This window comes from Crotalus tigris, unplaced genomic scaffold, assembly GCF_016545835.1.
Source record: "Crotalus tigris isolate CLP2741 ecotype Arizona unplaced genomic scaffold, ASM1654583v1 scf7180000018518.7366548510:968632, whole genome shotgun sequence".
Classification (NCBI taxonomy): Eukaryota; Metazoa; Chordata; class Lepidosauria; order Squamata; family Viperidae; genus Crotalus; species Crotalus tigris.
Genome location: NW_024097054.1, coordinates 71,648 through 99,497, shown reverse-complemented (window position 1 = coordinate 99,497; position 27,850 = coordinate 71,648). Strand labels below are relative to the sequence as shown.

General features: G+C 41.7%; 1 protein-coding gene across 5 annotated transcripts in view; it reads right to left on the bottom strand.

The window, feature by feature from the left end:
* HERC3 (HECT and RLD domain containing E3 ubiquitin protein ligase 3) overlaps window positions 1-27,850 on the bottom strand; it is a 63,748-nt gene that overhangs the window by 25,025 nt on the left and 10,873 nt on the right. For 3 of the 5 annotated variants that reach the window (XM_039353393.1, XM_039353392.1, XM_039353394.1), the window contains 10 exons: window positions 20,375-20,639; window positions 11,612-11,771; window positions 10,218-10,294; window positions 8,627-8,848; window positions 7,834-7,925; window positions 5,043-5,173; window positions 3,174-3,334; window positions 2,441-2,517; window positions 1,069-1,193; window positions 50-112 (listed from right to left, as the gene is read on the bottom strand). In XM_039353393.1, the coding sequence (XP_039209327.1) occupies window positions 50-112; window positions 1,069-1,193; window positions 2,441-2,517; window positions 3,174-3,334; window positions 5,043-5,173; window positions 7,834-7,925; window positions 8,627-8,848; window positions 10,218-10,294; window positions 11,612-11,771; window positions 20,375-20,600 (1,334 nt within the window). In that variant the 5' untranslated portion in view covers window positions 20,601-20,639. The remainder of the gene's footprint in view (window positions 1-49; window positions 113-1,068; window positions 1,194-2,440; window positions 2,518-3,173; window positions 3,335-5,042; window positions 5,174-7,833; window positions 7,926-8,626; window positions 8,849-10,217; window positions 10,295-11,611; window positions 11,772-20,374; window positions 20,640-27,850) is intronic. The other 2 variants (XM_039353395.1, XM_039353396.1) reach the window with 2 other exon arrangements.

Here is a 27,850-nt window from a genome sequence, read left to right as displayed (position 1 = left end):
AAATGGAAAGTTAGCCAAATATTTCTTTATTCCATTTTAAGCTACTTACTTCTTTTCAAGGAAGCTTCCGTTCCAACAAGCTGCTGAAGATAAGATCTGCACCACCTCGCTGCTTCGCACGGGCAAAATGCAAGTAAGCAAAAGACAAGGAAACTAGTTAAAGATTATATTGTTTAGGAATCACATATAATTTTTCGTACACTGCCTTAATTTGCTTGTCCATGGTTTCCTGACATAGCTGAAATTGGCTGTGTTTACGTAATAAGCTATAAAACACTATTCACAAATTCTAACAGAGTTCATATAACATGATACCCAAAACTAATCAAATCAGATTATGGATTAATGTAGTAACTGAACCTAATTGTTATTCACCTTTTCTCCTCTAAACTTTTTAATTGCCTTTACTCTTAACACACTGACTTAAAACATACCACACACAACTAATCTAGAAATGTCAAATGGGTTCTTTAGTTAATTTGATAAATGATTTAAAATATTTGGGCTAAAACTCTGATGGCTCAGAAAAAAATCTTTATGCCACACCATTAAAACATGTTGAAGATGTTGACACCATTCCTCTAAATTATACCCTTACGTATGAGTTAAGTATTATATCATTAAGAGATCCGGTTTGGTATAGTGGTTAAAGTACCAGGCTGAACATGGGATACCATGAGGTCAAAAGAGCTGCTAAACCACCAATCCACAATCTGTGAAACTGATTATCATTTGGAAGATAGTCTAGGTCAGTGGTTCTCAACCTGTGGGTTGGGACCCCATTTGGGGTCGAACGACCATTTCATGGGGGTCACCAAACAAGGCTGTCTGCCATTTTTTCCCCCTTTTCTTTGGCCACGCCCCTGGCACCTGGTGATGTATAAGTGGTTGGGGGTCACCACAACATGGGGAACTGTATTATGGGGTCACGGCATTAGAAAGGTTGAGAACCATTGGTCTAGGTGGATTCAACAAGTTAACAAAGAAGATATCACCAAGAAAGCCATAGATTATGTCCTTGCCCACCATCACAATAATTCTTTACAAATTGAATGGAAGTGAACCTACTTCACTGAATTAGAGTTATTTCTTTCACAAAGCTTTTGCCTCCACATGTCTATTGTGTTGTCATTAATCAAACAGGTGTGGTCACTTTGATTTACGGTCCGGAAATCATCAGCTGGTAGAGAATTCTGTAAGAAGGCGCAGATTTCAAAGAGTGTTTCACTCTGAACGGGAGGAGCACCAGAGACATCTGGTGCTTTTGTTACAGTGAGAGTCACTCCCCGGGGTTGGAGGCAAGATTAGGCCTGGAGTCCTCTCTGTGGGCACTTTTCCCCTCCTCCAGGCAAATGTGCAGTTCATAATCCTGGACAATGTACACATAGATTACAGGTAGTCCTTGACTTACTTTGTTTAGTGACTATTCAAAGGACTGAAAAAGGTGACTTATGATGTTTTTCACACTTATAACCATTGCAGCATCCTCATGGTCACGTGATCGAAATTCAGATGCTTGGCAACTGATTCATATTTATGACGGTTGCAGTGTCCCGGAGTCAGGTGATCTCCTTTTGCAACCTTCTGACGAGCAAAGTCAATGGGGGAAGCCAGATTGTCTTAACAACCATGTCACGAATTTAACAACTGCAGTGATTCATTTAATAACTGCGGCAAGAAAGCTGGTAAAATGGGGCAAAATTCACTTAAATGTTTCACAGCAACAGAAATTTTGGGCTCAGTTGTGGTCATTAAGTCGAGGACTGCCTGTATATACCATTTCCCCACACTTCCTTTTTCGTGGATTCTTCCCAATTTCACTTCATGCATCTGTCGATTCTTTATTCCAAGGTCTCTCAATTTTGGCAACCTCTGGGACTTCAACTCCCAGAATTCCCCAGTTGCCAAGGTTGAGAAATACTGCCTTACTCCTTTAATTGCATTTAGGACTAAAGCAGACATGTCAAACTCGTGAGGTCACGTGACATCACGCAACATATCGGGACAGTTTTGCCATTGCCAGCAATGATGCATCCGGCCCACGGGCCGGCAGTTTGACACCCCTGGACTATAGATTCAAGCCAGATAATTCTCTGTTCTTATGGATCTTGGTTTTGCAGCTGAAAGTTGCAGAGAGAGAGCAATTTAGCATTGGTGCAAGTGATACTGTGATACTGGTGCTGTGATACACTTTGCTGCCTCTTCTTTCAAGATTGGGAATTATTTAAACCTATTAGAGGTAGATCCAATTAGTTTGTTTGCTTTATCCAAAACTAGAGCAGCATAATTTCAGGGGGGGGGGCTCTTCATAGAAAAAGCAGGACAGGGGTTGCATCCTCAGCCCTCACTGGAAAGGGCACATGGTCTTTAGGCACAATTCAGAATTTCCCTTCCCATAGCTATAAAAGATGGAGTGGAAATCTACAAAGCTTTATGTTACCTCTTTTTCTGAGCAAATTACAAATGATTGGTCTTCTCCAGAGAATATATGTTTAACAATATAATACGTGCAGGCCTCTGTTGAAGAAGATTGACAAGAATTGAGTTAAAACCATCAGACATCAGCAATCACAAACATCCCATTTGTCTTTCTTTTGGAAACCAAAATTAATATAGCCTGAAGGGTTGGGCTTGCGATCCAAAAGCTAAGTATGCTGTATATCCTGTTCTCTGCTAGTCACCAGAGGGGTTGTGGCTCAGCGGCTTAATGACACTGGAGATGGTCTCTGCTCCAGCGGTTCAAGCCCTGGCACTGCGTGGTCGGGTGAGCTCCCATCACTCACCTCAGCTTCTCCCCACCTAGCAGTTCGAAAATATGTTATATGCAAGTAGATAAATAGGTACCACTTTGGTGAGGAGGCAAGGCAACGCTTCACGTGGCAGTTAGAATCCTGCTGACTCTGAATCTTCCTGGTTGTGATACCTGTTTGCGAGGAGGCTCCAGGAAGAGAGAGGGGGGGCCTGGATGATGCTGTAAGGAAAGCCGCTCATCTTTCTTTCCGGTGCAAAGTTAGCTCACCCTCTTGTGGTGCACCATGGGAAGCACACAAATGTGCACCTGACAGAGCTGGTAAACAGGCAGTCAAACCACTACTCTTCATTAGCATTGTAGGCTTCTGGCTAATGTAACAACACCATATGCTAAATAAACAAATACAGTTCTAGTCACTTACCTACTCTACCAGAGATCTGCTCATCATAAGCTGCCCAGTGGCCTTTGACTGGAGAAGGACATTTAAGACTGCAGATATGTCCATTTCCCAGCTGGCCTTTAGTTCCACAGCCAAATGCATAGATCATTCCTGAAGAAGGCACAAAGGCTAGAGTGTGCTGTCTGAAAACATCAAAATAATCAAATTGTTTGTAAAGTAGTCTTCTTCGATAACCAACTATATTCAGTGCAAAATTGAACATGAAAAAGAACCTTTTTTTTTTCCTCCCCAGCCATTTGTCTATTTGGTAGTGCAGTGGTTAACTACAGTATTGTAGGCAAACTCTGCTCACATCCTAGAGTTCGATCCTCAGTCTTCCTTCCTTCCAAGGTCAGTTAAGATGAGGTCCCATATTGTTGGTGACAATATACTGACACTGTAAACCACCCAGAGAGTGCTGTAAAGCACTATGGGGAGACATATAAGTCTGAATGCTATTGCTAGTTACATTTGTAAGATAGAAAAAAGCAGATCCCCACCCCCCACCCCCACATCCTTGTTGCAGTTGTTCCTTCTGCTACCATCATGACCAGCTTCAGAACTGATACAATATTGATGACTTTCCTAAGGTGATTAAGTCCTACAGAGCAATACAATGGGGACCTTGAAAGGAGCAAATAAAACATAACTTGGTAAATACCTCTCGCAATAACATTCTTCAAGAAAAAAGGTGAGCCAAGTTGGGCAATGCAAAATGCATCATCCCTTTTCCAAATTTTCAAGAGGCATCACTAAAAAAGAGACTACAAAGTCTCTGTAGGAACCGCAGAGAAGAACATCCTGCAGGAATTCTTAAAGTCATTTGCCTAAGGACATATTTTTCCCAATCTTTTAAGAGTGAAGAAATTTCTGCATTCCTTATAGATCACCCTCTGACCGAACAACTTTGCCTTCTCCATCTTAGTGTCTGCTAGCTGCTGACAATTCATTTGTATGATCCCAAGCAACATGGCTACTGCCCAGCTCAGCGCAATGATCCAGATTCTAGAAAGGCATTATAAACCATAACCAACTTCATTCCATCCAGAACTCCACTATAGCTCCCTCTAAATCAGAGGTGTCAAACTTGCAACATCACATGATGTGTCGTGATGCATCGCAACTTTTTTGCCATTGCCAGCAATAGGGTGGGCATGGTTTCACTATGATGCATCCGGCAGTTTGACACCCCCACTCTAAATTGTGTTGCCTGCTTCACAGTGTGACCTGAATAGAAGTAAGAGGCTAAGCCTCTGCTTGTTCATTATTGTATCAGTGTTTCAACTTTGATTAAACATGTTGGTTAAGTAGAAAAAAAAGTGAAGCTGATAAAATTTTAAAGTAAAATGATGGTCGAAGATGATGGTCGAAGCAGATGCCATATTCCATTAGAGCAACATCATTCCAATTTGTCCATTTTCTTTTAAACTATTTAAATGGTATGAAAACAATGTATTTCTCCAAATGACTCCAAATTATTATTTGTTATTAATTTAAAATTAACAAATATTTAGTATTGCAAAAAATGCAATTACAAATGGGTCTGACTTTTCGGGCTGCGAAGACGAGGTTTATAATCTCTGTCCATTAGCAGATTAAATCAAATATCTAAATCTGCAATTTCTCCAGATTTAGATGTGTCCCACTTTCCCATTCCAAATACATCGGGAATAACAGGTAATAGGAATCAACCAAGTGAACAGTTTTGGACACCAAGCATATAATAAGGAGCATCCAACATTGCTGATTAACTCTCTTGAGATCACTTTCCTCTGAATTTTATTTTCCATTTGTTTAACCAAGGCTGAGAATCTTTGGCCTTGTGAAAGATTTGCCTAAAAGACCACTCACCTACCACAAGCGACCTGGGACACCTCACTGCCCATCAGCTCCAAAACTCTTCTAGGGTTGACTTCATCGTTCAATGAATCATGACCAAGTTGCCCACATGACCCTGCACCAAACGTAAACACTCCTCCACTCTGCAACAGAGATCACAAGAACATTTTCACTTAGAGTAAAGCACCCACTGACATCAAATAATTTCCTTCTTCAAAACACTTAATCCAACAGTTCTGATAGGCATCTCGACAACATTGTATATAAACTTTTGAATTCAATGATTTTAACTTAATAATTTTAAATTATGCAAAAGCAAGGAATGAAAAAGAAAGCACTGTATATTTTTTAGGCCTTAAAAAAAAGAACTAAGCCAGTGATGGCGAACCTTTTAGAGACCAAGTGCCCAAACTGCAACCCAAAACCCACTTATTTATTGCAAAGTGCCAGGGCTGCATCATCATTGTGGTGCCCTCAGAGGGATGGGTGGGTGAGCGTGGCTGCAGTGGTCACAGCAGACTGGGTAAGCGTGGCCGGGGCCAGTCCCTTGCCATCTCTGGGGCATCCCTGAGGGGTCACCGCTTGCTCGCTCACTTCCTGCCCTGTCGCTTCCAAATGCCACATGCTCGCTACTCTGGCGAACTCTGCTGGGGCAACGGTGTGCGTGCCCACAGAGAGGGCTCTGAGTGCTACCTCTGGCACGCATGCCATAGGTTCGCCACCACTGAACTAAGCTATAAAGGAAAATATTTGTAGCTCAGAGTTGACATGAGGAGCCCTTGGTGCTCTCTGAGCTTGCTCTGTTTTCTTGCAGACGTTTAATTACCCAAATTAGATTACATCATCAGTGCTGTTAGGAGTGCTGTTTGCTGTCAGTTTATATTCTGGTGTCTTGCCTATCAGTGTTGGTGGGGGGGATCTTAAGATATTCTTTGCTTGCTATTGGCTTCTTCGGCAGTTTCTTGCCTGGGGTATTGTTTACTTGATTATTGGTCTTATGTTAACCTTGGAATTAATCTATGCTGATCTGGGTGCTGATTGCTGGTGGAGAAGTACTTGGGTCTTTCTGTTCCCTTTTGGGCTGGGTGATAGTCTTTAGATCAGTGGTTCTCAACCTGTGGGTCGGGACCCCATTTGGGGTCGAACAACCATTTCACGGGGGTCGCCAAACAATGCAGTCCGCCATATTTTTTCCCTTTTCCTTAGCTGTGCTACTCCCTTTTATTCTATTGGCTTTTGAAAGCCAATAGAATAGACTCTCTTGAATAGAGTCTAATTCTATTGGCTTTCAAAAGCCAATAGGAATTGCCCAGGCTGTCTCTGTCCTGCTGAGCCCACCAAAAGTCCCATTCTGCAAACAGTGCTGCAAGTTGTCTGCAGCGAAGGCGAGCTGTCTGGAAGTTTCCACCCCTCCCTGCTGAGCAACTACTAAAAATGTAAATAAAAGAGGCCGGGGTGGGAGGTGGGAGGCCGGCCGGCGCAGGGAGGGTTGCTGGTGCACGTGGGGCCTGGTGGGTGCCTTACCTCCCTTGGGCTGGGCCAGCTGGTGGCCCAGCCGGTGGTCGGCCTGCGCCGTCGCTGCCACTTGCCAGCTACGCCTCGGCCGGCGCAGGGGGCGGCACCACACATGCTCGGCGTTCCCGGGCAGGGAAAGTCCTCAACTTACGACTGGTTGGGTAGTCCTCGACTTATGACCGGTTGGGGGTCGCGGCATTAAAAAGGTTGTGAACCACTGCTTTAGATGTTAATGTCTATGGGTCTCTTGATGGCTGTTTTGTCAGAGTGCCAGGCTTCTAGAAATTCCCCAGTGCTTTGGGACTTGGCTTGGGTCCAGGATGATCATATTTTCCCAATTGAAACTATGGTTAACTCTGTCTATATGTTGTTAAATTAAATCAGTGCCCTTACTAGTACTGATGATGTTACCTAGTTTGGGTAATGAAAAGTTTGCAAGAAAACAAGTAAGCTCAAAGAGCACCAAGGACCTCTCAAAGAACTAAGCCTATGTTTCTTATGTGCTAAAGCCCCACTTCTCTAATGTACTAAATAATGGCTAGCGCTAAAATATATGCATGCAATTTTAACTAGCACTGATGATGTTACCTAGTTTAGGTAATGAAAGGTCTGCAAGAAAACAGCCATGTTCAGAAAGCACCAAGGACCTAGTACGCAATTTTATACAGTCAGATTATTTGCACTTTTGTCAGTATACTTGGAGTCAGAAAAAAAGGAAAATAAGAATATAAACTAATAAAACAGCGCAAATGATAGAATATCTTCCAAATAGGGATTGTTGAACTGAAAAAATTGTTTAGATGCCTGGCTGGGTCTTCGGGATTTAAAATGCGAATTGATCTTCCCAGCCATGCATATACACACAGAGTTATTGGAATAAATGGATTATTTTCCTGGGTTGGTTTGTGCAATTAGGGGCACTTCATTTTTTCTTACATCAGAAACACTACTTTGCATTTCAGTGTTTTTTAGCAGGTGTTCGTACTTTTTGGAACTGACTCCTCTTTGAATGATATTTGAAATCCAAACTCTTGAGGTTCAAACAATGTTCTTTATGAAACTGGAAGGGTCTTTCATTTCAAAATGTTTTAAACTGATCATATTTTATTGTTAATACTTGATTCTATTGGATTCCATTTGGATCAAATAACAATACTACTACTACTATTATTATTACTGCTACTACTGGAGAAAGAATGCCCTTCCAGCATTCAAGTACCAGTCAATTTATAATCAATTATAATCCTGCCTTAGACACGAAGCCAATATTTAAAAGATGTTCTCCTACTTTTGTCAAGACAGCAGTATGTTCATTTCCACAGCTGATGTAGACAACTTTTTGAGTCCTTAAAAGTTTCACATGGCAAGGACATTCCCGATCTGCATTAAAGAGTATAAAAGGCTATAAAATTACTTACAAAAACAAAGCAGGCTGCTTCAGAAATAACCGAGTAAAATAAACTATTATTGCTATAGATACTCTTCTCAAAAATAAACAATAAAAAGCAGCTGAAAGTTGTGTCTAGGTTTTAGCAGTTCAAATGGTCCATTCTGCTACAGAAGAAACACATTAAATAGTTTGCGACACCTGATTACATAAATCATTGTTATCTTTTTTGCATGCTCAGTTTGGGTACAAGAGATAAGAAGGATCCACATTCAAACCTAGGCTGCTATAGGAGTGTAAAATTCTTATGTGAGACTGCAAAATTTTGACTGAGTTTGCTTTTCACAAAGGATTTGGACAAGCACAGTGGCAATGTTCTAACTCATTCCACTAAAATAAAATACAGGCCCAACTACACAGTTGTGCTCACGTCAATTCCACCAGGCTGATTACATGCACAGAGATGGTTTTGTGGACTTTAAGTATCTGAACTAGACAGAAAAGAGAAAGAAAGCGTTTCATCTCCTTAAAATCTCCCTCCCTTGCTTCCCATTTTTGTAGCCATTCACAGACATGCTTGGCTGAGAGGAGAGGCATAAAGAAATCTCTCAGAAAAAAAACAGAAGAATGGAGTTAGAAACCTCTGCAAAATCTGAATAAAAAAACATCTTTTATGTATGTTTGTCACAAGTACCTTTCTCGTCACTCAAACCCAGCTGTCCGGAGGTGTTTTTCCCCCAGCCAAAGACAGCTCCTGAGAGGGACAGAGCAAAGCTGTGTGCTCCACCTGCAGCCACCTGAGACAGAGGGATCCCATCAAGCGATCTGACACGCTGAGGAGTGTTCTGCGAAGGGAATTCTTTACCCAGCCCAAGCTGTCCATAGTTGTTCTGTCCCCACGCGAAGAACTGTCCATCTGGGGGGGGGAGAGAATTAAGACCTAGAGCTCAGAAAACAAACAATCCTTTTTCACCTCCCACCATACAGGTAGTCCTTGACTTACAACTGTTCATTTAGTGACCATTCAAAGTTACAACGGCACAGAAAAAAGTGATTTATGTCGGTTTTTTTACACTTATCACCTTTGTAGCATCCCCCAGGATCATGTGATGAAAATTCAGATGCTTGGCAACTGATTCATACTTGTGACAGTTGCTGTGTCCCAGGGTCACGTGATCACCTTTTGCAACCTTTTGACAAGCAAAGTCAATGGGGAAGCCAGATTCATTTAAACCACCATGTTACTAACTTATCAACTGCAAGAATTCACTTAAAAATTGTGGCGAGAAAGGTCATGAAATGGGGGCAAAGCTCACTTAACAAATGTTCCGCTTAACAACAAAAATGTTGGGCTCAATTGTGATTGTACGTCGAGGACTACCTGTACTGCAATCCCATGGAGAAAAGCTAACATGTTATTTATTTAAAACTTTTATACACCTATCCATCTTATATTGAGAGAGAATCATACAGAGCCAGTTTGGTCTAGTGCAGGGATAGGCAACCTTGGTTCTTTTATGACTCGTGGACTAACTCCCAGAATTCCTGAGCCAGCATGGCTCAGCTTGGAAACCTCTCCCTTTCCCCTCAGCATGGCTGGCTCAGGAATTCTGGGAGTTGAAGTCCACGAGGCATAAAAGAGCCAAAGTTGCCTACCTCTGCTCTAGGGGGGCAGGGCTCATCTCCATTGAGTCTAGTTGAGTCATGAAAAAGCACTTTTGAGATAACTATGACCTGGATGACTGGGAATCGCCATAGGCTAACCCAGGGGTAGACAACCTTGGCTCTTTTATGACTCATGAACTTCAACTCCCAGAATTCCTGAGCCAGCCATGCTGAGGGGAAGGGGAGAGTTTCCAAGCTGAGCCAAGTTGGCTCAGGAATTCTGGGAGTTGAAGTCCACGAGTCATAAAAGAGCCAAGGATGCCTACCCCTGCTCTAGTCTAGTGCAAGGTGTCCAACCTTGGAACTTTAAGACTTGTGGACTTCAGTTCCCAGAATTCCCAGCCATTATAGCTCCATTACAGTTGTATGTCAAGAACTATCTGTAGCACGCCGAATAGGGGTACGTTTGAGAAGTCCTATGGTTGAAAGTAGTACATTTCAGATATTACAGAGAATTATCATTTTTAGAAACCTTATCTTCTGAAACAGAAGTGAGGATTATCCTCTTTTTGAAACTTTTCCCAGAACTGTGATTATCATTAAGTACAAACTTGTTTAATTTAATAATGTTACAGCCCTAGTAAGAAAAGTTGAATTATTAAATGTTAAAATGGTCATACCAGCTGCTAGAGCTAGACAATGCCAGTTGCCGCATGAGACCTGTAGGATCATCTCTTGATTCAGCTTTTTTATTAACCTAAGAAAACAAAACAAATTACACACTTTAACAAAGTTGTAGACGTGTAATATAATTTATCTAGTCTTCATTATTATCCTCTCCATTAAAGAGGCTGTGACAGTGAGACTAGTTTAGACAATATTATCAGAGTCCTAAAACATTATTGGTTTGGATTTTAAAAGAAAACAAGAAAAGGAGTGCCTTTTATTAAATGTGATCATGTACTGAAAGCCCCAAATATCATGGTTGAAATGAAAAATGAATCAACAGATGTCCACGAAATCACTTGCGTGTAATAGAACAGTGGTTTTCAACCTTTTTAATGCCACGACCCCCAACCGGTCGTAAGTCGAGGACTACTCAACTGGTGCAGCACCGTTTGCAGAATGGGACTTTTGGCGGGCTCAGCAGGGCAGAGACAGCCTAGACAATTCCTATTGGCTTTTGAAAGCCAATAGAATTAGACTCTATTCAAGAGAGTCTATTCTATTAGCTTTCAAAAGCCAATAGAATAAAAGGGAGTAGCACAGCTAAGGAAAAGGGGAAAAAAATGGCGGACTGTGTTGTTTGGCGACCCCCGTGAAATGGTCGTTCGACCCCAAATGGGGTCCCGACCCACAGATTGAGAACCACTGTAATAGAATAACAGAGTTGGAAGGGACCTTGGAGGTCCTCTAGTCTAGTCCAATCCCTTACTCAGGCAGGAAACCCTATACTATTTAAGACAAATGGCTGTCCAATCTCTTCTTAAAAACTTCCAGTGATGGATCACCCACAAATTCTGAAGGCATGCCATTCCACTAATTAATTGTCGTAACTGTCAGGAAATTTCTCCTTAGTTCTAGGTTGCTTCTCTCCTTGATTAGTTTCCATCCATTGCTTCTTGTCCTGCCTTCAGGTGCTTTGGAGAATAGTTTGACTCCCTCTTCTTTATGGCAATGTCTTAGATATTGAAACACTGCTATCATGTCACCCCTACTCCTTCTTTTCATTAAATTAAACATACCCAATTCCAGCTACCATTCTTTCTATGTTTTAGCCCCCAGTCCCCTGATCGTTGCTCTTTTCTGCATTCTTTCTAGAGTCTGAACATCTTTTTTATATCGTGGCGACCAAACTGGATGCAGTATTCCAAGTGTGGCCTTACTAAGGTATTATAGAGTGGCATTACACTTCACATGATCTTGAGTCTATCCCTCTGCTAACATATCTGCAATCTTCCACTGTCTTCCACTTTTTTATGAAAAAAACAGATTTCCTTGAAATCACTTGAATGTATCTGCAATCTTCCACAAGACTAGGAAAAGTCCCACAAGCATAATCTCTCATATTTACCTTGGAATTGTTACAGCATCTTCCATTGTCGTAAGGCCCAACTGACCATCACTTCCTGCGCCCCAGGAAAAAAGCTGGCCTTGGTCACTAAGAGCCACATTATGAGATTCACCGCAGGCCACATGGACAATGTGCTGGTCAGCTAGAGCATCGATTTGTTCTGAGGAAAAACAAGAGAAAGGTTGAACATTCTAAGAATCCAAAACGGTTTACCTACGTCAAGGGTAGGCAACCTGGGCTCTTTTATGACTCGTGGACTTCAACTCACAGAATTCCTGAGCCAGCTGTGTTGGCTCAGGAATTCTGGGAGTTGAAGTCCACGAGTCATAAAAGAGCCAAGGTTGCCTACCCCAGACCTAGTGCAAACATTCAAAACAGAACGAGTGTAAGGGAAAGAAGAGGGACATTTAAAAACCCAAGGTTTGCTAAAGCTATCATAGCTGAGTTGACCATGAGACTCAAAACTTAAATGCATAGAGGTAGTATCTTCGTAGGTCATCTGAAGTTGTACAAAACTGCTGAAAAAATTTGAGTTTTCAGAATTCTCCATCAAGCAAGAGGACTGGAAAATAAAAGTGGTTGGAAGATTTCTATTTGCTAAACAAAAGATTTATTTATTTGAGAAAATTTATGTGACCGCCTAACTCACTGTCAGTGACTCCGGGCAGTTAACAAGGATAAAAGCCCAATACAAAAACAATTAAAAAATTCAATAAGCCACCACCACTCTGGCAACAAAATCAAATGAATCATCGATGGGCTCCATCCCACCCTGGGATCCCCAGTCACATTGGCAAAAGTAGATCTTCAAGGTCTTGCAATAGACTGTCAAAGTAAGGGCCAATCCTATCTCCAAGGGGATGATATTTCACAGGGAGGGAGCCACCACAGAGAAGGCCCTTCTCCTCGGACCTGCTAGATGGACCTCCTGAGGATCCAAAACAATCCCTGCCTCCCCACTCTAGCAGGTCAGGTAGATGTGACTGGCAAAAGATGGTCCTTCAAAGATTTGGTTCCTCCTGCAGCTTATCATAAGTTAACACTACTTTGCATCTAAAAATATCCAATTTGCATGTCTGAAACGTCCCTTTATGCTATCTAACAACAGGAGACAGATATTAGCCGTCTTTTTCCTCCCTCCCCACTATTGTCTAATCCATGCCAGGTATGCAGTGAAGGCCAGGGGAAGTAACTGGTTCTGTTACAACAGTGTTGGCGAACCTATGGCACGGGTGCCAGAGGCGGCACTCAGAGCCCTCTCTGTGGGCACACGTGGCGTCGCCCCAGTTCTAGGCCTTCAGCTGGGTTTTATAAAACTTTTTCGCTTTAGGTCTCCGCTGCCATGTGCAAAAAAAAAAAAGGTTCAATCAGTCAATTTCAACTTCTCACAGGAAAAAAAAAAATCTTGGAAAGTTGGAATTGATTGATTGAACTTTTTAGTCCCACCCAGTCTGCTGTTACCACTGCAGCCACGCCCACCCAATGGGCCACACCTACCCGGCACCCAACGATGCATAAGTGGGTTTTGGGTTGCAGTTTGGGCACTTCGTCTCTAAAAGGTTCACCATCACTGTGTTACAAAAACTGTAGTGTTGCCAGTTTCTCATAATGTTAAACTGCAGCTACCCTCCATGAGAATCTTTTGCTCTAGACGGCAAGGAGACAGCCTTGTTTCTCCATTATGCTGGAATAAAATGGGCAGTGATGCTTTACCAGTATTAAGTGCACTGATCCTGACAAATCGCTCAAGTGTTAACAGGAGACAAGGACATTTAACATGCAAAGTATACTAAGGCACATACTTTTCACTTTTCCAAGGCTTTCTAGGAGGATGCTATGAAACAGTGAAAAACATCTCTGAGATGATCTCCGGTTAACACCCTAGCATTGCTATCAAGAGCTCGCTAGACTGAAAATAGCAATTCAGGGGAACAGCTTCTCCTAGCTTCCTTTAAGAGGCTGCACAGAATTTCAAAACAGATGGATTAGCAACCTTCCAGATGGAATGTAATTTTCGACGGTGCAGCTTGTTCCTTTTAATGCTACTTGAGTCAGTAAAATGAGGACCCAGATTGTTGAGAGCAATATGCTAACTCTGTAAACTGCTTAGAGAGGGCTGCAGAGCATTATGGGGCAGTATATATGTCTAAATGCTATTGCTAACACTATGACGCTGCTGCTGGATAAGCTATGTTGCCTTCTAGTACAAGAGTCCCCAACTTGTGGGCCACAGCCCATTATCAGGCCGTGGCCTACTGGCCACCAGACCATGGAAATAGGCTGACCAGTGCGCACACATGTGTGCACGCACTCACACCCACTTGCGCTAGTGCCGCTATGAAAACGGGGCACCACGCGGCGAAAATGGGGCGGTGCTAGCATCCATGCAGCAAAAACGGGGAGGTGCTAGAGCAGCGGTTCTCAACGTTTGTGTGACGGCGACCCCCATCACACAAACGTTATGCGCATGCGCGGCGCCCCCCACGCGCGGCACGCATGCGCGGCGCCGCCCCCTGAAGGCACGGGGCTGCCCCCATGCGCGGCACGCATGCGCAGCGCCGCCCCCCAGAGGCGCGCCACTGCCCCACGCGCGGCGCACATGCGTGGTGCCGCCCCCGGAGGCACGCCGCCGCCCCCACGCGCGGTGCGCGTGCGCGGCACCGCCCCCCCGGAGGCGCGGTGCGCCCCCGGAGGCGACAAAATGGCGGATCGCCGCATTTGGCGACCCCACAAAAGAGGTCGATCGACCCCAAATGGGGTCGCGACCCATAGGTTGAGAACCGCTGTGCTAGAGAGTGTCACATGGGCGCTAGCACTGCCCTGTTTGCATCGCGTGTGCTCACAGCCCTGTGTGTGTGTGTGTGTGTGTGTGTGTGCGTGCGTAAAAAGCTTCCCCCTCCCTTTCCCTTCAGTCTGCCAGCTGAGAAAGGTTGGAGACCTCTGTTCTAGTAGATATCTGGCTACAATTCAAGATGCTGGTTATCATCCTTGCAGTTGTGCACAGGGTTAGTTAAGCACAGGGTCAGTTATGGAGCCACTTGACTCGAGTTGTTTCCCAAGTGATCAGACTGTATGGGCCTGCTCCAGAGCCTCTCAGTGAAATAGTGCCATCATGCAGGGCCCAAGAAAACACGCCTTGTCACTTGTCACTCTGTGGAAGAGCCTCCTTCACAAGATCCAGATAACCTCAATCCTTCTGGACATATGAAATGTTATGAAAGGTACGATGGCTAGGTAGCTAGTACTGCCCAATATGTGCAAGTTTGGGACTGTGAGTTGTTTGTGAGATACCTGGGTTCTGGTATTTGCTCGCTTTGTTTTTAATTATATTGTTCATTTTGTTATATCTTGGCTTTGTCCACTATTGTCAATCACTCAGAGTTTTTTTGTTTCAGATGGGCAACCATATACATTTTCTAAATAAATAAAATAAAATTCCAGGTCCAAAAGTATTTTGGTGTTGACAAATGAGTGAAGAACAACAAAAGGAATATAATTCTTTCATTTCCACAATGTGGCAAAGACAGTCAATTTTAATTACTTTAATGTAATCTTGGGCCATACCTTTCTTGAAGGTGGAAGACACTGTGTTTGGGATTTATTCTTTTGCTTAAAAGGGAGAAATAAAATGCTCCCTCTTAGTAATGTCATGAATTTTAGAATTCATATGTGGTTTTTGTTTCAAATTCTTCTACAGGGGACCAATCTTTAAAAAAAATTGGTTGGAAAGGCACATGAATTTAGTGAAATAAATAAACATAATCATGGATGTTTGACCAAACTGTCCTCAAGTTAGTACATATATTTTGCAGTTCTTAACCGAGCTAGAAACTAGACTGTATTCATATTGGAAAAGTACAACATGTTACAGACACGTTTCCAAAATCTACTCCGCATATGGCAAAGTGTAATTATTTTATGAAAAACCTCAGTTTTTGTAGGAATAATCTCTAGGGGATAACACTACTAAACTGGACTGTTGGATTCTGCAAGCAAATACATTGAGAAGGAAAATCCATGTGAGAATGAGAAATTTATTTTTAAAATTTGCTTGTTGCCACTGGCGCCAGTTCAAAAGATAGACCAAATATTGCCCAATATGTCTAGTTACAAACCTTATCACTTCTCTACCTACAGTAATACATATATGAACACTTAGGTTTTTTTTTCTTATTTGCTCAATCATCAATGTTTGGAATGCTGACTGGCAATATCCTTAATTCCATGGGGTACTTTAAAGCAATTTAGGCTTAATAGGGGAAAATATCCAATTACATAGATAAAGTAAATATTTAAAGTATTTGAAATCAGCCCAGTAAAAAAATGTAAGACAAAAATGATGAAACATACTGAAGTTACCTAAAAGGGAAAGAACCAAATGACTGTATATGTATTTGTGGGTGTGTGAGTGCACGCGCGCACATGTGTGTATTTCATGGACAAAAGTCTATGTAAAGGTAATGCTCTGTCTGAGGCCAATTTATTTATTTATTTATTTATGAGACTTATATACCGCTTTAAGTGCAAGTACTCTCTAAGCGGTGTACACCAGTAAACAATGTATATATATATTTACATTGCCCCCAACAATCTGGGTCCTCATTTTACCTACCTCAGAAGGATGGAAGGCTGAGTCAACCTTGAGCCGGTGAGATTTGAACCGCTGACCTGCTGAACACAGTCAGCTAAAGTGGCCTGCAGTACTGCACTCTAACTGCTGCGCCACCTCAGCTCTTCAAAATCATGGACATTTTCCAATCCTGAAGAAATGTGTTCACTTATCACATTTACTGTAGGTGCGTATGTATTAATAAAAGCTAGTTTAAAGATTTTGATTTAAAACTTTAAAACTTGTCCTTAAAAAGGCAGGGTCAAAAGAAAAAAATGAGAAGCTACCAATTGTTATTCACAGTTCATAAACACAATAAATATTTACTATGTAAATACATAATGTAATAACCACTGATTTAAATTGATTGCCTGTAAAATAAAGGGGGGGCTGCATATCCCCTATCCATATAAAAGAAGGGAAGGGACAATATGGTGTTTGTGTTTGTATCTGCCTATGTACATACCATGTCAAGTGAACATCTGCATGGGCTAATGCAGGAGTAGGCAACCTTGGCTCTTTTATGACTCGTGGACTTCAACTCCCAGAATTCCTGAGCCAGCCATGCTAGCTCAGGAATTCTGGGAGTTGAACTCTATGAGTCATAAAAGAACCAAGGTTGCCTACCCCTGGGCTAAAGAGAGAAAATTTTGAGGAAGAACTATATGTGAGTCTATCCCTTTATGAGTTGAATCTCTCAACAGTAAAGGGAATGCTTCGAATTGCTTTGGTTCCACGGCTATGACCACACTGTGCATCTTCCAACTTTGGGACGATGCATCCCTTTCTGTTATTTGTGAATGGTTGGATACAGGGTTTGATCCTGCCGTGTGTCCAGTTATTCGAATGTTTGGTAACTGTGAAGGTTGTAAGTTGAGTACCTACAAGAAGAAAGTTGACGGTTTTGTTGTTTATTGTCTATCATATAATCTTCATTTTATTACGAGTGTGAGTATTGTGTGTGTCTGTGTGTATTGTATCATCTGAATATCTTTCCTTCTCTGTCACCCTTAAAGGGGAAATGGGAAGCAAGGTTGATTCCTTATCAACCTCCATGGTGGCGCAGTGGTTACAATGCAGTACTGCAGGCTAACTCACTGCTCCCTTGCGCAGTTCGATTTTGAACGGCTCAAGGTTGACTCAGCCTTCCATCCTTACGAGGTCGGTAAAATGAGGACTCAGACTGTTGATGGCAATGTGCTGACTCTGTAAATCGCTTAGAGAGGCCTGTAAAGCACTATGAAGTGGTATATAAGTCTAAGTGATATTACTGTTGCTTATGCTAGGTCAGTGATGGCAAACCTTTTAGAGACTGAGTGCCCAAACTGCAACCCAAAACCCACATATGTATCGTCGGGTGCCGGGTGGGTGTGGCTCGTTGGGTGGGTGTGGCCTATTGGGTAGGCATGGCTATGGTGGTAATGGCAGACTGGGTGGGACTAAAAAGTTCAATCAATCAATTCCAACTTTGCGAGATCTTTTTTTTCCCAGCGAGTTGAAATTGATTGATTGATTGATTGAACCTTTTTTTTTTTTGCACAAAGCGGCGGAGGCCTAAGGCGAAAAGGTTTTATAAAACCCAGCTGAAGGCCTAGGACTGGGGCAACGGCGTGCCATAGGTTCACCACCACGGTACTAGGTTTCTTGTATATACATAAGAAACTCTATCTGTACGTGTTTATATCTCCCCTGGCTTGGTTTCATGATTCTTTTATTCCAACTGGTTTGTGCTTGTGTATGTGCAAATTCGTATAAATATTCCCCTTGCTGATCAGGGCTGTTTGTCTGGTTTCCTATTTCCAAGTGAAGAACTGAAATCTATTATGTGCCTATTCTCCTTGTTAAGATCAAGTCTGGCTTGAGCAGGAGGTTGCACTGGAACAGGGGTCTTCAACCTTGGCGACTTTCTGATTTGTAGACTTCAACTCCCATAGCTGGCTGAGAAATTCTAGGAGTTGACGTCCACAAGTTGTAAAGTTGCCAACACTGAAGACCCCCTGAACTAGAAGACCTCCAAGATCCCTTCCCACTCTGTTATTCTGTTACACTTCTTCCTCCTTCTCTTTTCCTCACAACCACCTTGTGAGGTGAATAAGTCAGAGAGAGAGAGAGTGACCAGCTCAAAGTCACCCAGCCGGCTTTGATGCCTAAGGTGGGAATAGGATACCACCATGCCCCTATCACATCCCTGAGACCTTAACAACATTTTAAAAAGCAAAAAGCAGCCTGTGGTCAGGAAGAGATTTCCCCATCCCTGTCTCTTAGAATCTGAAGTAGAGTCCACAACATCTATATCACCTGAGACTTTCTATCCATCAGACCACAGGAGAAAGCAAACTGCTTTAGTGATTGTGGTGAAAGCCACTGTTTGCAAAAGTGCCAAAATCTGAACAGGCAAGGGACTAGCATTCTTTTAGTTCTCTTTCAACATCATGGATAAAGTGAATGGGGGTTGCTCTTGATCAGGGGTCTTCAAACTTGGCCCTTTTATGACTTGTGGACTTCAACTCCCAGAGTTCCACGCTGACTGAGGAATTCTGGGAGTTGAAGTCCACAAGTCATAAAAGGGCCAAGTTTGAAGGCCCCTGCTCTTGATGCTGGAAATGTAAGGAAAAGGATATAATTTGAACAAGACACACTCTTGACATGACGCTTCATGGTTCCTGGCAGAGGTTATTTTGAGGTCAGAGAGAAAAAGCACCTTAAGTCAAAATCTAGATGAGAAGAAAATAACCAGTGTGAAGCACAGTAGTCCTCAACTTACAACAGTTCATTTAGTGACCGTTCAAAGTTATAACAGCACTGGAAAAAGTGACTTATGACCATTTTTCATATTTATGGGCGTTGCAGCATCCCCATGGTCACGTGATCAAAATTCAGACGCTTGGCAACTGGCTCATATTTATGACGGTTGCAGTGTCCCATGGCCATGGGATCCCTTTTTGTGATCTTCTGACAAGCAAAGTCAACAGGGAAGCCAGATTCACTTAACAACCGTGTTACTAACTTAACAGCTGCAATGATTCACTTAACAACTGTGGTAAGAGCAATGGGGCACAATGGGTCATACAATGGGGCAAAACTCACTTAACAAATGTCACGCTTAGCAACATAAATTGTGGACTCAATTGTGGGCATAAGTCAAGGACTACCTATAGAGCAATTCTTGTTGTTGTTAGTTGCGAAGTCGTGTCCGACCCATCGCGATCTCATGGACAACATTCCTCCAGGCCTTCCTGTCCTCTACCATCTTCTGGAGTCCATTTAAGTTCACGCCTACTGCTTCAGTGACTCCATCCAGCCATCTCATTCTCTGTCGTCCCCTTCTTCTCTTGCCCTCAATCTTTCCCAGCATTAGGCTCTTCTCCAGTGAGTCCTTCCTTCTCATTAGGTGGCCAAAGTACTTGAGTTTCAACTTCAGGATCTGGCCTTCTAAAGAGCAGTCAGGGTTGATCTCCTCTAGGACTGACCAGTTTGATCGCCTTGCAGTCCAGGGGTCTCGCAGGAGCAATTCTTAGTTCACCCTTAAAAAGCCTCTGCTTCTTAACTTTCCTCATACCTGCCACACCCTTAAATAATTTAACTAATCCATTATTAAACATAGTATTGATAGTATTTATAACCTCGCCCCCCCCCCATGTTTCCACTATTTGGATCATATGAGCCAAGGTGGTGCAGCAGTTAGAGTGCAGTACCCAGGCCACTTTAGCTGACTGTGTTCAGCAGGTCAGCGGTTCAAATCTCACCGGCTCAAGGTTGACTCAATCTTCCATCCTTCCGAGGTAGGTAAAATGAGGACCCAGATTGTTGGGGGCAATGTAAAATATATATATACATTGCTTACTGGTGTACACCGCTTAGAGAGTGCTTGCACTTAAAGCGGTATATAAGTCTCATAAATAAATAAATAAATAAATAAATAAATAAATATGACGCAGCAGCCCTTTTGTGAAAATGCCCTTTAACTTGCTTTCAAAAGTTCAGATATGCCCATCAGCGCAAAAACATTTGGAACCGAACTGATTAACAACAGAGTCACAGAAAAAGCATAAATATAAGAATGATAATTCAAAACTATTGGAAACAGCAGATGCCAACAGAGACAAATCATGAAAACGAAAGAATTTAGGGTCAAGAACTCAGAACAAGCCTACCTGGCTTGCCGCCTTCTCTCTCGTGACCAAGTTGCCCTTTGGTGTTCACACCACAGGTGTACACTTCCCCATCTTCCAGCAAGAACACAGAGTGGTTTTTCCCACAAGCCACTTCCTTGACACTCCTCTCATGAACGAAATCAGTGGTCCGAGGTTCAGGGATGACCGCCTGTAGAGTACTATCTGAGCCAGGAAATCCGAAAGACCAATATCCCCAGCATAACATCTTCTCTGCTTTCAGCAAGGCATGAATCTTGAAATTTTCCTGCAGGTGAAAGGAGAAGAACTCTCTCTCTCAAAAAAAATAAAAGAATAGGGGTCATCTGCAGATCAAACAAAGGGCATCAGAAAGGACTATCAGGTTTCTTTTTAAAAAATATTTTACAGGTAGTGGTTGACTTGCAAAAGCAGTTCATTTAGTGACCATTCAAAGTGAAAATTGCACTGAAAAAGTGACTTGCGACCGTTTTTCTCACTTATGACCACTGCAGCATCCCCATGGTCATGTGATCAGGATTCAGATGCTTGGCAACGGATTCAGGATTGCAGTGTTCCAGGATCGTGTGATCACCTTTTGTGACCTTCCGACAATAGAGAAGTCAGATTCACTTGTCAACCGTGTCACTGACTTAACAACTGCAGTGTTCCACCTAACAATTGTGGCAAGAAAAAATGGGGCAAAACTCACTTAACAGCTGTCTCACTTAGCGACAGAAACTTTGGGCTCAATTTTGGTCATATGTCGCGGGCAATCTGCATATCAGTAAATAACATTCAAGGGCAAAAATCACAATTCTGTTTGGTAGCCTCATTTTCATGAAACAGATATCCAAAAGCTTAAGATTGCAGGCCTTTTCCTAACAAAAGAAGCTGGTCTATTAATTGATCGATATAAGCATTTTGATATGTGGAATGATGCTTTGTGCACAGATTTCTCAAGCCTGGAGACCTCCAGAATTGGTTTTCAACCATTTCCTACCAGCATGGGATTTTGACTCAGGTTTCAACAATCCAAGGGCAACTTTTCAGCAACTACACCATGAGTGGACAGCTTGTGAACCAATGTGCCTCCATAAAAAGCTTCCTGCAGCCTCTGAAGCACTTCTCCATTTGGTACCAATGCTCAACAATGCAGCCAAACATTTTCTACAATGAAAAATATTTGGCTCACCAAAGTCCATTGCTGCCACGTGCCACTCGAACTATTTCGCCCCACCTTTCTTTTGGACCTTCCTCCCCTTTTCTTAAGTCACCCCTATTACTATATCCTACCTCTTCCAACAGCTCAAACTGCTTCTCCCTGCCCCCTCTTCTTCTAAGGTGGAGTGGCACTTATTTTAGGCTTAACACCTAAGTTGCAAAATCCTAGGAAGCCACTAGATGGCGGTAACAACATTGTAAAAATCAGAGGTTCCCAACCTTTGGGCCGTGACCTCCTGGCCACAGGGCCACAGGACAGACTGGCCAGTGCACGCAAACACACCCACTCGTGCTAGTGCTGTGGCTGCGGAGTGAGAAAACAGGACACCGCGCCACATGGCACGAAACTGGGCTGACGCCGCACCTCAGGGCGCACAAACAGGATGCCAACACACCATGGAGCATGAAAACGGGCCGATGCTGCGCCGCGGGGCATGAAAACGGGGTGCTGTCCAAGAACAGGGCAGGGCTAGTGAACATCACGTAAGCAGTAGCCCCGCCTCGTTTGCGTCACACTTGCGTGCGCATGTGCATATAAAATGCTTCCCCCTCCCTTTTCCTCTGGTCTGCCAACTGAGAAAGATTGGTGACCTCTGGTATAAATAACTGTTTGCTGTCATAGTGGTTGTCCAGATTTTTCCAGCCCAGATACAAGCAATCATATTATGTCTAGCAGGTAAAAATCACGTTTTCCTGTTACTACTAGTTGCTGTTCAATCTCCTCCTGGTGCAAATGCCAAACATACTGTTTTTCATTATATAATACTAATAGTTATTTCCTGTTCGGGAGTGATTATAAGTTAAAGAATGACGAATAAACTTAAATGTAACTTAATTTATGTATACCTGCAGGATGGAATAAGGGGATATAATAAAAAGAAACCAGAGTGAATGCAAAAGGCAGGGAATATACGAATACTGACAAATAATACATGATGTTCAGTGTTGTGATTCGCAGGGTGCCGTGTTGCCTACCCCTTCTTTAGATGACCAACATACATGAAATGAAACAAACATTCATACACCAAATACATGTGGATCTTTTCAGAGACCACACAAGTCTGCAGTCCTCCATGAAATTCCTTTGAAAGGACATTTTTACAGCACCCTTGGTAAAGTATTTTGTATTAAGCTCTTTCTCCAGAAATCTCTTTGCCAGACCACTCCCCCCATTGTGGGACCCCAACGAAAAGCAGAGCTTTTATGTCTTGTTCTGATTCTTGAGAAAGAGCATCAGCAACAGTTGTGTTGAAATCTCAAGTTGTCACTTCTGGAAAGGGCAGCTTCTGCTCTGCTGATCATTACTGGCTAACTACAAATTACTCTTATTTGCTTCCCACATTATCAGCAGCAATAACCAAATGTGCTGAACTATGAACTATATTAACTATAACAGAAAAGAGTGGAATTTTTCTGCCCTTTTATGTCTACCCTCAAGGAAAACAGATCTGCTGCTATCTGTTTATCTTCAAGTTATGCTTAATTACCTCATGCTGGAAAGAATAAATTATGTAAGTTGCTGCAATAGCACACAACACATATTGCTAGAGTATTCCTCCCCTTCTCTCTTCAGAAAATTAAAACCTACAGGCCAAAACAAAGTACGTGTCAAATTCAACTAGGAAGAAGCACTTGGGAAAACACCAGATAGGAAATGGAACACTTGTTTACAAGTAGTATTTTTCAGCTGTAGCTGTTTTCATGAGTTTCAATTAGAGTTTTGGAAAACAAGTAGCAAATAAAGCACTTATCTAGATAGATAAATTTATTACGGTTCAAGACTAATAACTTAACCAAGCAGGATCCAAAAGTACAATTAATAGTTTAGTAGCCTACTAGGAATCCAACATTATTCATTGTAGTAACACTCATATTTTTTATAAGACTCGACCGGAATTCCATCTAAGCATGGTGATCATACAAATATTCTCATATTATTTAGTGCATATACTGTTTTTACTCTAATACTATTTCCAACATTAAAATTCACCCCTTTTCATCCAAGTATATTGATTTAATTTTATTTTTCTTTGACATATATAATAATTCCTCCTTTCTTGTTTTATGCTAATATTGTGTATAATGTTTCTAAATTTTACTTTCTCTAGTAATTTTCTATAATCCTATTTTATGTAAACTTCCTAAAGATACATCACATCTACATCCAATTTCCTTAAATTGTTAAACGTCCAAACTCTTTTTCTTAATATATTCAGTCCATTAATATTTATAGAAAAGAGCTTAATTACGTCTCCCATTTTTAACTTGATCTATTTTTTTGTTTTTATTTTGTTTTATACTTCTTGTCTCTATAAGTCTTCTTTTGCTTCTCTTTCTAACCTTTCTCTTTCTTGTAACTTTTATATTTCTCGCTCTCGATCAACTCCCTCTAATAGATCTTCATCATAACTTTTACTCTCCAGCTCTTCCCTACTTTCTTACTTTCCTAGTAAGTAGTAGAATATGAAAGAAGGAAAATGTAAATAAGAAACAATGGGGCAATAAGGACAAATATTTCAAAGAAGAAAGAGGGGGGAAATGTAAAGAATAGAAGAGTACTGTTACAAACTGCTGTTAACAAAAAAGGATGTATTACATGTGTATGTGTGTAATGTTTGTTGTGTTTTGTTTTGTTTGTCTAAAATAATAATAATAATAAAAATAGTTTAGTAGCCTAATTCATGGTGTCCTTCTGTTAAGGCTGGATATAACATACCTTTATGGCTAAGGCATGCAATTTATCTATTAATGCACATATGGCTTTATGCCAAGGCTTCTTTTTTGTAAGGTTATGCACATAACTGACAAAGAAGAAGAGAAATGCAAATTAATGGCAAGGAAAGAGAATCCATAAAAAGCAACCTGTTAAATCAGGTTGCGATTGGTTAAACTGATCTAGTATTTGGTATTCATAGAGTGGCCAAACAAATGCATTCTAGAAGGTTACATATATGACCAGGAAAATGCCAACCTTTTTCATTGTCGCTTCCTAACAGCTGATATATAAAGCATGTTGCCTCCGATTCCCTGCAAACTCTGTTTTTTCAACCCTAGAATTTTTGAAATTCTCTTGCTTCAACTGGGAATAAGGATGTTCAGTAATTTAAAGGTCCATGGGCTTCTAAGGAGGATAAATCTATGAGACAATGAGGAGAACCTTAAGTAGATTCAGAAAATATCACCTATCAGAAGTGTTCTGGTTCAGGTCTAATTTGATCCTGTCATTATGACGTGGAAATGGAGATGTTAAACATCACTAGTGTATAATCTTCTAGAAGTTCCAGATAAAAGTAAACATGATAGGCTAGTCAACTAAAAATCCTGACATGACCTAAATATTGGCTATCCGGAAGTTCTTTTCTATTCCAGTTTCTTCATCCAGGAAGCTTTATGTAAATTTCAAGGGTTGAGGTTTTTAAACTTTGTGTCGAAAGTCCAGAAGTATCTACCTTAAATCATAATGGATATGGCCTACATCAGAAGAAACAAGTGTACAATCAGACAGTTTTATATATGGGAATAAACCAGTGAAATCAGAGGAAATGGGGAGTAGAACAAAGAAACAAAATAATATCAGAACAGTCTTCATATAGTCAGTCCGTGTTCTCAGAAGGGCACTTGTTGGAAGATAGTTATGATGGGTGATGGTGTCATCGAAAACTAAATATTGTTGGTTATTAGATGTGTTTAATCAGGAATTAGAAAATTCTGTATGGGGACATCATCCACAACAACAAGGGTAACTCCACCGTTTGTGTGGGGCACTGAGGCATGCCTCTGTCTCTGCCTCTGGTCGCCATCTGATAGCTAGGTCAGAGAGTCTTCACCTTTAGCGATTACCTCAGCAAAATCCCCAACTATCACCCATGTAAATTTATGTCAATTTTGGAGGGGATACAGTTGGGGGTCATCTTGTGAGGAGATGTTAAAGGCACTTTTGACTCTAGTGAAGGTGGTAGATGGGTTGTATCCTTAGAGTCTGCACACTTAAAGGGCACTGTATGATGGGACAGTTTGTCTTTCTGCTGTTTATCAGGGTCTGAGTAAGTCAGTGCGGTTATCCCACTGTCAGCCTGTGTAACAATACTTTTTTTTGCTATTGAAGAAATTGTAGATTGTTAGTAACTATATTGTCACAGATTTGAGCATTTGGTGAAGCCAATTTATATAGAGCAGCGGTTTTCAACCTGTGGGTTGCGACCCTTTTGGGGGTCGAACGACGCTTTCACAGGAGTCGCCTAAGACCATCGGAAAATACCCTTCCCCTTCAATCTCTCTCCTTCCTTCCTTCCTTCCTTCCTTCCTTCCTTCCTTCCTTCCTTCCTTCCTTCCTTCCTTCCTTCCTTCCCCCTTCAATCTCCTTCTATCTCCTTCCTTTCCCCTTCAATCTTCCTTCCATCTCCATCTCCATCCCTTCCCCTTCAGTCTATTTCTCCTTTCTTCCTTTCCCCTTCAATCTCCTTCCTTTTCCATCTCCTTCCTTTCCCCTTCAATCTTCCTTCCTTCCTTCCCCTTCCTTCCCTCCCAACATTTTTGAGCAAGCAAGAGTAAGCTTCTCCAGAGAGCATTGCTATATTGTTTTTGTGATTAATTACTATGCTTTAATTATGTTCAATTTGTAACAATGAAAATACACCCTGCATATCAGATATTTACATTACGATTCAAAACAGTAGCAAAATTACAGTTATGAAGTAGCAACGAAAATAATTTTATGGTTGGGGGTCACACAACATGAGGAACTATATTAAAGGGTCGCGACATCAGGAAGGTTGAGAACCACTGATATAGAGGCTTTGTTGTGAATTGGGTTGTTGACAGTGCCTCTTTTAGATCATCCAGTCTCTGAATAATGTTAGCTTGCTCAGGTTCTGGCAATGCAACGAATAAGTCAATCGCATTTCTTCTGGCACATCCTCAGCAAATTCTGTAGCTGTGGGTAATGCTGTTTGTAGATCACTCCTCTGCTTTCTCAAGGTCAACTCAGCTGTGCTTGCTTATCAGTATGAGGTCTGTTGCAGCTTGTATTTAAAGCAATAGTTCCCTTTTGGAGAGGCTGATCCAGGAGTGGGCATCCTTTTTCTGAGCAGAAGATACGTATTGGAAAGATTGAAAAACTACTCAAGAAGGGCTTCATTTTAAAAAACATAGAGGGAATTGTGGCCTGCTTGAAAGATAGCAAAATTCGCATACATTGCCTTCTGGCTGGCAACTATTCTGCATGGAGTAAATCTATTAGAGTGTAATCACAGTGGAGCAGCTGGCTGAGAGACAGCCTAACAGCTTTTCTATCACTGCAATGCCCTCTATTCATTCTGTTGTCATAAATTTGCAAGGTAACCTGGTTAGTCTGCAAACGGAAGTTATGTTGGTGACCTCTTGGACTATCTGATTGAGTGTTGTTTTCTTTGTATTCTTTCCTCTCCCATTTTTTTTTTGGGTGGGAGAGAGAAGAGCCTGCTCTAGTTTCAATTTCTGAGTTAGCAACCCCGTGTCTATCGGTAGGTATCCTCCTGGATCCTTCTGCAATATTTGGGTGACTCTTAATAAACTTTGCAAAAGACTCTTCCAAGCAGTCAACCTTATTTATAACAGTTGATAAAAACTGATAGAGTGACTTTACAGTTTGAGCTGTAAGCAAACATTGTCTGGAAAGGAAGTCTGTTGCCTTCTCCTTTTTTGAATTTCCCATCCTGAGCAAAGAAAGCGGCTGTTCCAAGGAGGGGAGTTATTTTCTGTGAGAGGCAGGAAATTCTATATGCTGTTTGCTTTCAAGTTCAGTTTGTAAATCCCATTCCAATGAATTGCACAAATTAGATCTATCTGGTGAGGAGACTGCAGATGCATTACTTACAGGAGCAGACTGTCTACTTTCAGTGTAATCTTCCATTTTCTGCTGCTTCAGTGGCTTGGAGGAACTCTCTGTGCACGCTGTCTCTTTCTCCTTTTCCCCATTCTTGATAATCCTGGCTTGTAAAGTTGTTAAAATGCAAGTAAAACAATGGTAGCTTCTCCAGTATATATACTTTTATAAAAAGCCTTTGACTTTTATAAAAAGTCAAACGAGGTTAAAACAGGTTTAAAAATAGGCTAAAATGGGTTAAAAGTAGGTTAAATGCAAGGGCAAAAAGGGTTAAAAGTTAAAATAAAAATAAAGAACTTTTACTTTTGGAGGAGCTTTTTACAGCCTTTTCATAACAGAGATGAAATATGGTACATCCATCACTTACGTATTTGAGGACCATCTTATATAAATTTTCTCCCAATTTCTAAGAT